Source organism: Aulonocara stuartgranti (assembly GCF_965226115.1).
Source record: "Aulonocara stuartgranti genome assembly, chromosome: 6".
Taxonomy (NCBI): Eukaryota; Metazoa; Chordata; class Actinopteri; order Cichliformes; family Cichlidae; genus Aulonocara; species Aulonocara stuartgranti.
Window position 1 is genome coordinate 1,450,001 of NC_138944.1, and position 13,369 is coordinate 1,463,369.

Consider the following 13,369-nt stretch of genomic DNA (forward strand, 5'->3'; position numbering starts at 1 on the left):
AGAATCTCGCCGCTCGGAGAGCTTGTTGTGAAGTTTAACCAACCGCAGCCCAGCTCGCCTCAGATCACATCTCTGCCTCTCTGCAGGCAGCAGTTTGCTCCGGTGTTTGTTTGCTGCGTCCCGTCACAGACTCGGCTTTGAATGATTACATTTAAAGTTTCTCCAACTTTCAGCGAGAGAGAGGGAACGCACAAAGAGCTGTAAAAGGAAAAAGAGCTTGTTAAACAAGGAAAAAAGGTTGACATGTGTTCACTGCAGAGCCACACACACACACACACACACACACACACACACACACACACACACACACACACACACACACACACACACACACCCACCAGTAAAACTGAAGCCAGCAGGAAACATCTGGCTTCGTTTGGTTTCAGTTTGGAGGAAACGCCGTCCAGAGAGCAGCTGGATTCTGTTACCTCAGAAATGGATGTGAGGTGAGAGCTGCTCACGCACGAGGACCGAGCAGGACGCCCCGGCCACACCCGCCCGACATCCCCACCTTTCACCTGATTCTCAGCACCAGCACAAACATCTGAACTAAACACACCTCGTGTTTTTGCGCGCGCCTCCAACAGGCTCCACCGTTCCTGCTGCGACGTGCACGACCCCGATATTAAAGAAACAAAGAGCCGACTCGCTGCCTGCTGACGACTTCAATAATGGCTGTGCATTTCATGCACGACATGCAAACGCACAAAAAAGGAGCTGTGAGCACAGAAAATAGTGAAAACTAGTTTCATGTTGTGCAAACGGTGCTGCAGACACGAGCCCGAGACAACTGCACACGTTAGAAACGATATCAACCGGTCCGGGTGCGGCTTGCCCCTCTGAGGGCGGGGGTACCTGGACCCGGGATATAGAGCATGTTTGGGGAGTGCGACTGTCTATTTGTGTCTGTCTCTACGTCGGGTGAGTGCCGAGTATTTGTTTGTGTATACGGTGGTGTGAATGCGCGTTTGTGTCTGCGTGCGCCTGTCTGTCTGTGTCTATGTCTCCCCACACTCCCTAGCAGGTCGTTACATGGAGAAACCTTTTGAATACAAGCGCGCTGATGCACACAGGTGTGCACAGACACAAACTACACCTTTCTTGTCTACACTTTCTACTACCTCAAAGCACATTGTGCGCTGTCGATCTTGTGTGCTGCACAGTAACATGTAGTATTTAGTATCTACTGTTAGCTAGTTTATTGTGATGGTGTTTTCTTTGTTTTTCTTTATCTCCTCCTCTTTCTTTCATTCTTTCTCCCAGTCATGTCTGTCCCATCTGTAACAACTGAAAATCAAATCAATTAAATACATAATTATAATAAAGGTCGATCAAATGGACCAATACGGCCATGATGATCCAGTTGGTGAAGTAAATCCACTTGGCATCTTTCAGGCCTTCAGACAACAATTCTGACGACTAAAGATCCAAACGGGACAAGCAAAAAATTTTTAAATAATAATAATATCAACCCTTTGAAATGTGCAAACAGAGTCCGCAGCAGCGCTGCCAGCAGACCTGCACCCAAACGTCACAGCTGCAGCGTCCAGTGCTGTGGCTCCAAACTACAATCATGTGTTAATAACTGATGGCTGGAGACTCAAGACGTCGCTCCTCGCCGCTCGCGCTCGATACGCTCGGCTCACCTGGTTTCATTCAGACCACTTCAGCAGCCTCAGGCACACACACCTCTACCAAACTACACCATTCCAAACAGCTGGTACATCCAGGTGTTTCCTGTGAGAGCTCAGCAATGTATTGCAGCTCTGCAGGTGTCCGATCCAAACCTTACAGATGTGCTCTGAGGATACCTGGTCAGGTGTTCCAGTCTGACTGCTCTGTTTCAAGAGTTAAACAGAGAGAACAAACTCAGCAGGAAAGTGTTTGCTGAGGTCACAGTGATACTTCAGAGCCACCGCCCCCTGCTGGACATTAACAAGAACGCAGGTTTAAGGCAATCTTGCACTGGGTCCAACTTTCAGACCTGGAAGCTGCAGACTCAACCGTCCCAGTGTCTGTGGCGACGTGGAGCATGACTCGATTCCAGTTCACAGGAGCTGTGACAGCTGTGTGCTGCCTGCACAACCCCACCAACCTTACAGATGATCGCACAGTCACGAAGGCGAGCTGCATCCTTATTAGCAAGAAGATTTCAGCGCTGCTTATTTCCCCCTGCAGCAAAAATCCAAAGTGCAGACTCTCAAACACAGAGAAGAATCCATTCATTAGATTTCCGTCTTCAGGTCAAGAGACGTCCGTTTGTTCCCGAGTGTGAGCGACGAGGACAGACGAGCTTTTGTCCAGCAGAACGTGACCTTTACACAGAGTCTCCACACAAATACTCCGTCCACAACAGGCACATCTGCATTTTCAGCTATGTAAATGACGCTGCGGCTCAGTGACTCTGGAAAACAAGCTGCTCACACACACACACACACACACACGTGTGGAATTACAGGCCACTGGACCCCCTGTAGAGCCCACAGCACTGTTTAAGTCAAGTCTCCTCAGCAGCAGTTTACCTGATGTCTCCACACGCATCATCACGAAAAACACAAACAAGGAAGAACAAACAGGAAGTAAACACCAGCCTGAGGAAAAAACATCCCCGAGTGTTTCCTCCGAGAGCAACAGGGAACTAACAACACACACGAATAAATTAAAGTTCTGCAAAACTGCAGCTAAAACAAAACCATCAGCTGCAAACTCACTGTATGTTAGGTCTCTGCTGTGTGTGTGTGTGTGTGTGTGTGTGTGTCAGGTATGTGCTCAGAGAGCAGGCACTGCACTGACTCACTCTGACTCTTGGTGGTTGGAGCTCCACTCCCAGCACTCGGCCCACCTTTTCCCAGCGTGGAGCCATCCGTCTGGGCTTGCCTGGGTCCGGGGCTCCCCTGACCTGGAGGTCCGGTCCCTGAGCCCGGAGCTGGTCCCGAGGGCCCGCGGTCTGCTCTGGTGCCTCTTCCCTGAGGCCTGGGGCTGGGTCCCAGCTTGGAGGAGACTTTCTGTAAGAAGAGCTGACGTTTAGTGACGGCGTCCCAGCCGAGGGGCCCCAGCTCGGAGCTGCAGAGCGAGACCATGGTGTTAGCCATTCCCCACTCGGAGTCGGAAATGTGGACGAGCGAAGCAGGGGAGGAGTGACAGAGAGAGAGAGAGATTTTTTTAAAACTGGAGGGGAGGAGGAAAAGGAGGGAAGGAAATGAGGAGGAGGGAAACTGGGAGTGTGCTGCAACTACGAGGAGGGCAAAAACAGTTGCCATTGTGTCGTACACTCCCCTCGAGAACCCGAGCTCGGACGGGGCCAGGAGCTTTCTCTCTCCCCGCCCCCACCCCTCCATGTTCCTCCCCCTCTGAGTACACGAGCACACATGGAGCGAGTTTATGGCAGAGTGTGTGTGTGTGTGTGTGTGTGTGTGTGTGTGTGTGTGTGTGTTGTAGAAACTGCTGCTCAGCAGCTGCTTTATTGACTCCGATCAGAAACCTCGGAGCCTCCTTCGGCCGAGCCGGCGGATTACTGCAGCGTTCACCCTAAATCATGTGTTAACATGCAAGCTGGCAGCACAGCTGATTGTCTGGTAATACATGAAAAGATGGAGCGCACGCGTGCAGCAGCGTTTCCGTCATCGCTGCCAAAATAAACTCAAGTGTCACGTCGGCCCGACTCAAACCACATGTGCGCGGTCTGTGTGGAATATTCAGATATTTATGGGACATGAAACTGTGCCCGTCGCTGCGCCGTGAACCTCCTCTGAAGAATTCATTACTAATCAGACGGGAACTACTTTCCCCGCCACACTACAGCCACCAACCACATCGCTTTGCAGAAGGAAGCGTGCAGTTAAGCTGTGCACAGATGATTATGTGGTGACGTGTCCCTTTAAACATTCGTACTCTCACAGCAGGGTTTAACAGGTATCTGCCCCGCCCCCGGGGCGGCCTGTGACAGCAGGTTTTACACATCTTCAAAAACACATACCAGAGACCGTGCACGCTCGCCGTGCACATACCGCTCCCTCCTGTAAACTCAGTGCATCATCAGCGCAGCTAAAGCTCGCAGTTATTTATCAGGAAGCTCGTTTCATCTTTCATCTCCTCGAGTTTCAAACTCATCAGCTGACGAGGAAACGTTCACGCCAGCGCTGCATCCAGCTCGCCCTGTTGCACCACATGCCGCCTTCACACGAATTCAAAGTAAATCCTGAGCTCAGGTCACAGACTGGACGCCACAGCGTGCAGGAGGCCCTGCAGACGGACATTTCTTGGGAACTTTAACATTAACGTCTTGCAGCTTTTATTTTGATATGATATAAAAGTACGGTGTGGCTCAAACACCACCTGTGATTGGTTAAGGATTAAATATCGTGGATGGAGGTGACGATACCAACTCAGCGGGTGGAGCAGCGACCCGGGCTAATGTTCAAATCCACCCTGAGGCAGTTTAAGCTCTGCTCTCTGTCCCAGCAAAAGCTTAAAAAGACTTGCGTGTGTATATAAACACGCTTCATGTGTGTTGCATGTGTTGAACCGTTTCCAGAGAGGAAACCTCTCCTCCGTCCTCACATGCAGACACTCTGTTATGTCACAGATGTGCTGCCAACAATAAGCACATATCGAATTACTTCTTGCACCTCGAGCCGCCAGAGTTCCCGGATCGTTCGTGTGCAAAACGACATGTTTAAACTCTCATGAGGCAGACGAGTGCAGTTCACGTCTTCTTCATACTCACCCTGGTAGGCGTCCGTGGTTTCTCCACAGCGGCTGCCGACACCGAAGCCTCTCCTGAGCCCTCCGTTTGCCCCTCCACACACTCCTCACTTGGGCATTTTGCTTCCCCCTCATCAGGTTTTCCATATTTATCGGGCACGTCCCGGTCAGCCTTCCTGGGAGCATTCAGGCGTTTTTCCCCAGCGACCTCGGAGCCCAGCGAGCTGGTCGAAGTGGACAGGGTTCGGCTGACGGATAAACTCTTCTCCTGCGGCACGGTCGGCTCCCCGGCTGCTTTCCTGTGGTTTGGCTTGATGTTCCTGCTCTTTGCTCTGATCACAGCCACTTTGATGGGACCTGCCGACGACCGCTGTCTTTTACCTCCATCACCAGCCTGCACCTCCTTCCTCACCACAGCTCTCTTCCCATTGGACGGGGCAGATTTATTCTGAGTAGAAGACACATTTGAAAATGTCAGAGTGTTCATGTCACCTGATAAGCAACAGCTCAGAGTGTGGGCTCACTTAAAGAAGGCCCTGCTGTGTGCTTCTATTAAACACGCCCTTTACTCTTTTCTAAGCCAAGTAATAAATTACTTTGAGGGTTTTTATGTGTTGTGACGTGACACTGGTCAGTGACCATGTGACCTGTGTTCAGGTGTTGTGCAGGGAGCAGCTGCACTACACTTCCTGCTACACCGACTTGTTGGAGGAAACTTTCAGTGAAATCTGGGACTACAGGTCGATGCTAACATGCTAACATGCTAACATGCTAACATGGATTATGCTGATTATGGGTCTGTGTACCTGTGCAGGTGTTCCAGTAATAATCAGTGATTACATTACTTGTTGTCTATCACATAAAACATTTCGAGTGACCCTGAACGTCGGGGTGGAGGTGCAGCAAACACCTGGCTGCCGTGTACCTGGGTGGCAGGTTTCGGTGGGGAGGGGGCGGAGCGTGATCCCACTTTAGCTCTGACTGTTTTTAAGTCCACTCTGGAAACCCTCTTTGCTTCTGGACCGGGCGGTTTGGCAGCTGTGGAGGCGGCTGACCTGGGAGCAGGTCTGGGTCTTGCTGCCAGACTCATGTCAGGCTGGGAGGGCGGAGGTTTGGAGCCCACTACACCCGTTTCAGCCTCTTCAGGTGGAGGAGAGCTCGTTTTCTTAACATCTTCAGTCGACATCTGTGTGTCTTCACTGAGGTGTTCAGAGGCTGGAGGATCTGCGTGACGTCCTGTGGACGGCTCTGGAGGACAGTGGACCGCAGGCCCGCCCACCTCAACCTCCGTCACCTGGACGCCGTCACCTGACCGACCACCTGAGCTCGCGATCATCGCACTGCTTCTCTGCACGTCCACATCAGAGCTCACAGACACAAACAACGCCTCCTCTTCATCATCATCATCATCATCATCAGCAGGGACTTCTGTTGCGTCCGAGTCTGGAGGTGAGGAGCTGCGCCTTCTCCCGTTACTGCTTCCACTGCTGACGTCCTCGTTGATGAGGCCGCCGTTTCCTGTCAGCGATCGGGCGAGTGTCAGGTTGTCGTTCCAGCTGTCCTGGTGGTAGTCGTCGCCGTTGGCGTCCAGGTAAACCGACACGGAGTTGTCGTTGGACTCCGTCACGGTTTGAGATTTCCCCAACGAGGTGTCGTCACCGTCATCGCCATTGTCCGGGTTACGCTCCTCCTCGGGCGCCCAGTCTGAAACGACAGACTTCAGAGTCACAGTTTTCACCGTCGTCAGGGTAACGTCGAACATGTCGTAGTCCAGCGGGCTGTCGGTCCGGCCCCCGCTCAGACTCCGCAGCGACTCAGGAGACGACTCGCCGAGGCAGGACGAGGAAGAGGAGGAAGAGGAGGAAGACGAAATTGGGAAAGCATTCCCGTTGTGGTCTCCCGCACTGTGGAGAGGGAGCTTCATGCCGCCCGCGCCCCTGACGGGGACACTGTTAGCGGGCTCGGAGGCGCTCATCTCGATCGCAGGAAGTTCGCGGTCAGGACGTCACAGCGCTGCGCTCTTTCCACCGACACAGTCACACCCCAACGCTTCCACGAAGGCTCGACCGCTCTGACGGATCCTCACATCGTGGCTCCGAAACATTTTTCAGGAACCTGGAAACGTTCCAGAGTCTGCAGGGAGACAGAGAGTTACAGTTTAGACTCTGATCGAACATCAGCAGCTAATCTTCATCATTACCAGAGCTGAAGAAGAGCAGCACGTTAGTATCGGCTAAATTCCTTCTAACGACACTCCGGCCAACAATCAAAGAAGCGAAACTTTCAACAGGACGAACGTGAATGCAATCATAGAAGCTGCCTCTGCACCTGTCAGCATCATCTTATTGACGGCGAGGTCACCGACAGTAAGAAGCATCACGGCGATACCGCTTCGATCCTCCGGTCAGATATCAAGTGAAAGATTGTCACCGAGCAAATAACAGCTCGACACCGACTCATGAAGCAAGTTTGAAAGTCTTCACATCGTCATCTAACATTTAACCTGTGCAGAAAACAAGAAAACAAACATCAGCTGCAGCTGCTTCAGGTAAACATCTCATATACTGATCAGTCAACGAAGTTATCCTGTCCATCATCATCATCATCATCGTCATCGTCGTCTCGTGCATGAGAGCGGTCTCTCCCTGACAGACGAGGTTTCCAGAGGCTTGTCACAAAGAACCAGGCAGAAGAAAAGTGCTCAGGATTCATCCAATCAGGAAGCAAAGCTCTGAGTGTGCATTAAAACTGCTGCTGCTGCAACAACGGGCAGTGAAAGTTGAGAAACGCTGCCCTCTGCAGGGTGCACTGATCACTGCAGCAAAAAGACGACAGAGTCAGAACCCCGACAGGTGAGCAACACCTTCAAAGTTCATCACGCACCAAAATCTGACCTGCTGTCTGCGTTTCTGCCTACATGTGTGTGTGTTTACCATGTACTCATGTAATTACCATGTAATCTTTGTGGAGACCAAAATTCGGAAGTTTATTATACTTGTGGGAACCAAAGTGCCCGTCCTCACCAGTTTGAAGGTATTTTTGAGGCTCAGAACGTGGTTTTAGTGTCAGGGTCACAGTTAGGTTACGGTCAGGCTGAGGGATGGGATAAGTGGGTAGGGAAAGCATTCAATTAGATGTCCCCACAAGGATATGAAAGCACAACTGTGTCTGTGTGTGTGCGTGTCTGTGTGTGCGTGTGTGTGTGTGCGTGCATGTGCGTGTCTGTGTGTGTGCGTGTGCGTGCGTGTCTGTGTGTGTGTGTGTGTGCGTGTGTGTGTGTGCGTGTCTGTGTGTCTGTGTGCGTGTCTGTGTGTGTGTGTGTGTGTGCGTGTGCATGTGCGTGTCTGTGTGCGTGCGTGTCTGTGTGTGTGCGTGTGCGTGCGTGTCTGTGTGTGTGTGTGTGTGTGTCTGTGTGTGTGTCTGTGTGCGTGTCTGTGTGTGTGTGTCTGTGTGTGTGTGCGTGTCTGTGTGTGTGTGTCTGTGTCTGTGTGTGTGTGTGTGCGTGTCTGTGTGCGTGTCTGTGTGTCAGGGACAAAGAAAGAGGAGCAGCTAATAAAGGCGCTCAGATCCAGGACAGCGCTGCTGCTCCATTATCCGGTAATGGCAGCAGAGCCTGTGGGCGACACTCGCTGTCAGGCTGCTGCAGGAAACACTTCCTCACTGAACTCACAACATTTCCCTCTGTTTGTGTTTAAAAGGACAAAAGACAGAGACAGACTTCTCTGCTTACCTGCGACTATGATAAAGATGTTTTATTCTTATAGCTTTGATGTGTCATTATCTCGGAGCTGAGACGTGCATCACTTTGCCCTGTGCTGCCTAATCCCTTCAGTCTCTGCGCCTCCATAATGCACAAGCTGAGCTCAGGCAGACGCTGTCAGCGTCACCTCACTTCCTCTCTCAGGTGTCTGCAGTTCACCTGCTGTGAACATCAGAGACTCTGGGAAGGTTCAGCGTCTCCAGCAGCAGAGTGACCGACACCTGCGCTCACCTGTGTGAGAGCTGCAGCAGCCTCTCGCTGCTGTCGCTGCACTTCTGAGCTGCATGTTTGCACTGTTTGTGTCACGTGTTGTTAGGAATAAAGCACATCATGCTCTCATCATCCAAACTGCTGCTTGCTGGATTCAGACACTGACCGGTGTAAGCAGGATCAGCTGATCCTGGATCTTTTAAACTCCAAGCTAAACTACAAGCTCGCATTAGATCGCCTGGTGCATTCACTGCACGTCTGTGCACATAAAAATGGATTTGTGGTGATGAATTCCTTTCAGGTGAGTTGTTTGTCCCAGCTCTGACAGAGTGAATGCCCTCAGGCCATCGCAGACCGTGCACTCAAACACAGCCTGACGACCGCTCATTTTAGCCTTATTTCAGAGCTTTACTCAGACTGCAGACACTCCTCACTCTGATTATCAGATAGTCAAATGAAATTAATGATCCAAACTGATGACCGCACTGTTCTCCGTGCAGAGAAGGAAAGGCACAGAGGGAACCATCCTCCATCAGAGCGAGACGCCGCTCTCTCTGACACGAAGCCTCGAAACTGAACCGAAAGATCCTGAGCTCTCCTCCAACAACCAAACGACTCATCCACTCCTGTTAGGATCAGTTTCCCCACCAGCCTCTGGCAGTGTGTGTGTGTGTGTGTGTGTGTGTGTGTGTGTGTGTGTGTGTGTGTGAGGGAATAATGGGGCTAATCTAAGCTAAGGTCCCTGCTACGCTTGTCGAGCAGGTTAAGTCCAGAGTGGATGGAGTGGAAAAGGAAACGAGCAGCACGAGAGGCCCAGCGACCACGAGGGAATCAACATGCATCAGTAAATCCACAAAATTCACTGATTTAACCATTTTGATTGACCTGTTACAGCCGAACACAGTCAAAGTGTTTTATGCGTCTTAGTCCAGCTTTACAAAATCATTCCTACCAGAGCTGCTCTGGCAGCACAGGGTGGCCCTTATCAACAGCACCCGGAGCCCAACGAGCTCCACAACACAGGTTTATACGAAAGCAGCCAAAGACCCCAGATCAGCATCCACGGCTAACATCACGTACACTGAAGTAGTGTAGGGTAGTAAATGCTGCTCAGCAGTGCATCTACAACAGATCACAAACATTATGCTGATGCCGGGAACGGGCTTGGTTTGCTGTGCTAGAATAAAGTGTAATTGCACATCCACTACAGCAGGTGGCAGGGTTTTTTGCACCGAGCGTGCGCACACACAGCACAGAGCAGGAGACACAAAGTGCAGCAAACAAACCCTCAAGAAAAATATTTAACAGTGACGAAAAGACAGGCGGAGATGACGGGACAAACAAAAGTCTCAGAAAGCTAAGACGAGGAAATGTGGCGGTGCGTCTGTAGCGCTCGGCTTCACTCTGACTCGGTTAAAGTGTTTTATATGTTTGAGGAGGCCCGAGTGAGTTTTTGAGGACCTGCATTTATTGAGTTTCTTTCATTTTATTATTCAGAAGCAGATGGTTCAAGGCAGTCAAAAAATGTTTTTAGTTTGAATAAGGTTTTATTTTCTTAAAGTTCAGACAAATTTTCAGACAAAAAAATGTTAAAGATATTCTTTGATTGAAGTTGATCTACGTTTCTTTTGTTTTCTTTAATGTTAATAAGGATACAATATCATGCAGAGATGTGCTTAAAATATAACAGACAAATGAGACTACTTATAGGGAGAGTGGGGTCGTAACAGGAAATAACTGAGACGCCACGCTCAAATGAGAGGACACTGCAAAGACTGTATATAAAAGATGGAATTAGCCACCATGTTGTCACCCATTTGCTTCTGGCGTGAACATTGGTGCTTGTTTATAACTATTAGCTAACGCTAGCTAGCTTAGCTATGTGAACCTCACACAGACAGCTGCTAATTATTCCTCAGAAACATCCAAATAAAATTCTAGAATTTCACTGAAAACTGGAGCTCCGCCTCCTTGGACCATCTGTCAGTACAGTAACCACACAGCTGCCGTGTTATTGGTCAGATGATGTTATTAAAAACGCTCCAACAGCACGAACACGGTGCAGAGGTCCCGCTGAGGTGCAGCGTAGCAGAGAGCTAGCAGCTACAGCCTTCGACTCTGCACTTTCCTCTGTGCTCTAGGCTCCGCCCCCACTGTTACTTTCTCTCAGCTCTGCTTTTTAACAGAGCAGTATCTGTTACAGTCTGCTCTCATGTTCTTATTTAGTAAAAGTCTCATATTTCTATCAGCAGTAACAGAAAAAAAACAAACTTTTTTGACCAGCAACACCGACTTTTAAAACTTGATTCTCCTCTGAGTCGGTCTGATGGGAGGTGCAGCTTTGCGTCTGACTTCTGCTTGTCCTTTCAGGCTTTTAAAGCAGCTCAGCAGGGGGTGTTTGTTTTGTTCATAAGGACAGCCCTCAGCCTTTCTGGCAGCAGCACAGCAGACCCTGATGTAGGGGTTTCTTTGGTTGGCTCTAATAATCACAAACACTGAATGAATCAGCTTCTGCGATGGAGGCTGACCTCACTCTGATCTGAATGTGAAACACTCAGCAGGAGGGAGACCGCTTGTTTAACTCATCATTTCTTAGCGTTGCACAATGAACCACACAAAGATGATGGAATGGAAACCAACCCGAGCTCCTGGGGTTAAAACAAAACAATGTTTTAACACGTGAACCTGGAAATCTGTCGTCTTTCCTCTGCACGTTTGTCCTCAAACCTCTGCAACGCCACAAAAACAGGCCGCTGGTGTTCGAGGTCACGGCAGGAAAAGAGAGAGCCATCACTTCCTTTTTCTCTTCCTTCAGCGCCTTGTTGAGCGCACGCTTATCCAATTGTTTGCAAAGCCTGCTTTAGCACCGAATGTGCTCCAACTGTTCTTTAACCTCCAGGTTAGTGAAGGAAAAGCTCGTCTGTTGTGATTTTAGGTGCAGGTTCTCTCACCGCCTACATGACTTTTCCTGTTTTCTGTCACGCCTCCTGTTCACGTTGAGTCGGTGTTCAAGAGCGAGGAATCCCTCTGAGCCAAAAACTCTTTTTCCTACTCTTGGATCTATACGATGTCATCAAGAGGGGACATCCCTAATATGGTCGTTTCAGGCATCCATACTGAGCATTTCACAGCTCAGAATGAGTCACGGTTCATTTTAAACTGTGACTCATGCAAAGCTGCTCAGGAATAAAAATAGGTTTTTCCTCCGTTCTTTGTGGTTTTTCACCTTAATGAGCCCCAGTCTGAGCGTCCACAAGAAGCCGATGATCAACCTCAGAGTGGGCGGTGCAAGCCGCAGCTCGCCGCACTAGCAGCTGTTGGTGACTAACAGTCGGCTCCATTGTTTACAGCTGATCGTTCAATTCAAGTTCAGGAACTAAACTATCATGCAGGCTGCTGATTGGACTGTGAGCGCGCACACACACACTGAAGTGAGGAGCTCTGACCTGCAGAGTGCTGCAGAGGAGCTCAGTGCAGGACGCTGCAGTCGGTTAATATTTGTGCTCTGTGAGGGACGACTGTGCTTCACTGGACCATGAAGAACATGAAGGAAGCTCACAGCAGCGTTTCATAACAGCCGTGTGGAGGAACTGCACTGAAATCACTGTTCAGCAACACGAGGGGCTCAGAAACTGTTTCTAACCTGATACTCTGATTACTTTGATCTCCAGTTCTGTGAGTAATCAATTACTTCTGAAAAGGAAACATTAAACGAACCTGTACGCTACAGGACAATGACCAACAACAGGTGAGGTGTCAGAGGCACGGGTGTACTGCTGACCTGTAGGTCAGAGTGACTGCAACACACACACACACACACACACACACACACACACACACACACACACACACACACACACACACACACACACACACACACAAAGTAGCTGGATGCAAGTTTCACAAAAGCTTGCATGTGATTATTTTCACCCTACCAAGCAGCAGGATCCATAGCTAATGGTAGCTAGCTTTTTGCATCCAGAGATATCTGCTGATTAGTGCTCTCTAACTCTGTTACTACAGTAACCTCACAGCAGCCATGTTATTGGTCACATGACGTCATTAAAATGCTCCAAAAGGCTCTAACAGCACAAACAGTCCAGTTCAGGCACAATTAGCTTTAAAGCTTAGCAGGCAGCTAGCAGCTACAGCCACCTGTGTCACCATCTACCTGTCAGTCAGAGAAGCCACGCCCCTAATAACGTAAACTTCCTATGACACCAAACAGTTTGTGTATCGGGCTGCAAACGTGTCTATTTCTGCTGGAAATGTTTAACATGGGGGACTGACTCACTGCTGCCTCTGCTGGGCGTCAGAGGAACTGCAGGTTTGGAGCTCAAAGCAAAAATTCAGTCCAAATATTCTGCAGAACTAAGTGAAACTAAACGATTCAGAGGCCTAAATGCAGATCAGGGTAGTGACAGGTGTGCACCGGGGTTTTGTTCTCACTGTCACACAGCTAAATAATTCAGGCTGTAACTGGACAGAGTATGACATAATCTGAGTTTCCAAGAAAAAAGAAAGATCGTAGGGCGGAGCCAGACGGAAATCTGTCTGAAAACGAGGGGAGGGCAGACACATTCAGGGCCAGAGCCAATGAAACATGAGCTCCCAGATTTGTCTGGTTTCCAGGCTGATGTTACGTCTCAGGCTGCTTAGACTACCTGATACCTGAGCGGTTTCACATTACAGTCC

General features: G+C 49.8%; 1 protein-coding gene across 7 annotated transcripts in view; it reads right to left on the reverse strand.

Moving 5' to 3' along the window:
• Positions 1 to 13,369, reverse strand: part of LOC309707952 (uncharacterized protein) — a 58,300-nt gene that overhangs the window by 26,458 nt on the left and 18,473 nt on the right. For all 7 annotated transcript variants that reach the window (XM_082535566.1, XM_082535569.1, XM_082535568.1 and 4 more), the window contains 3 exons: positions 5,630 to 6,837; positions 4,727 to 5,152; positions 2,798 to 3,005 (listed from right to left, as the gene is read on the reverse strand). In XM_082535566.1, the coding sequence (XP_082391692.1) occupies positions 2,798 to 3,005; positions 4,727 to 5,152; positions 5,630 to 6,679 (1,684 nt within the window). In that variant the 5' untranslated portion in view covers positions 6,680 to 6,837. The remainder of the gene's footprint in view (positions 1 to 2,797; positions 3,006 to 4,726; positions 5,153 to 5,629; positions 6,838 to 13,369) is intronic.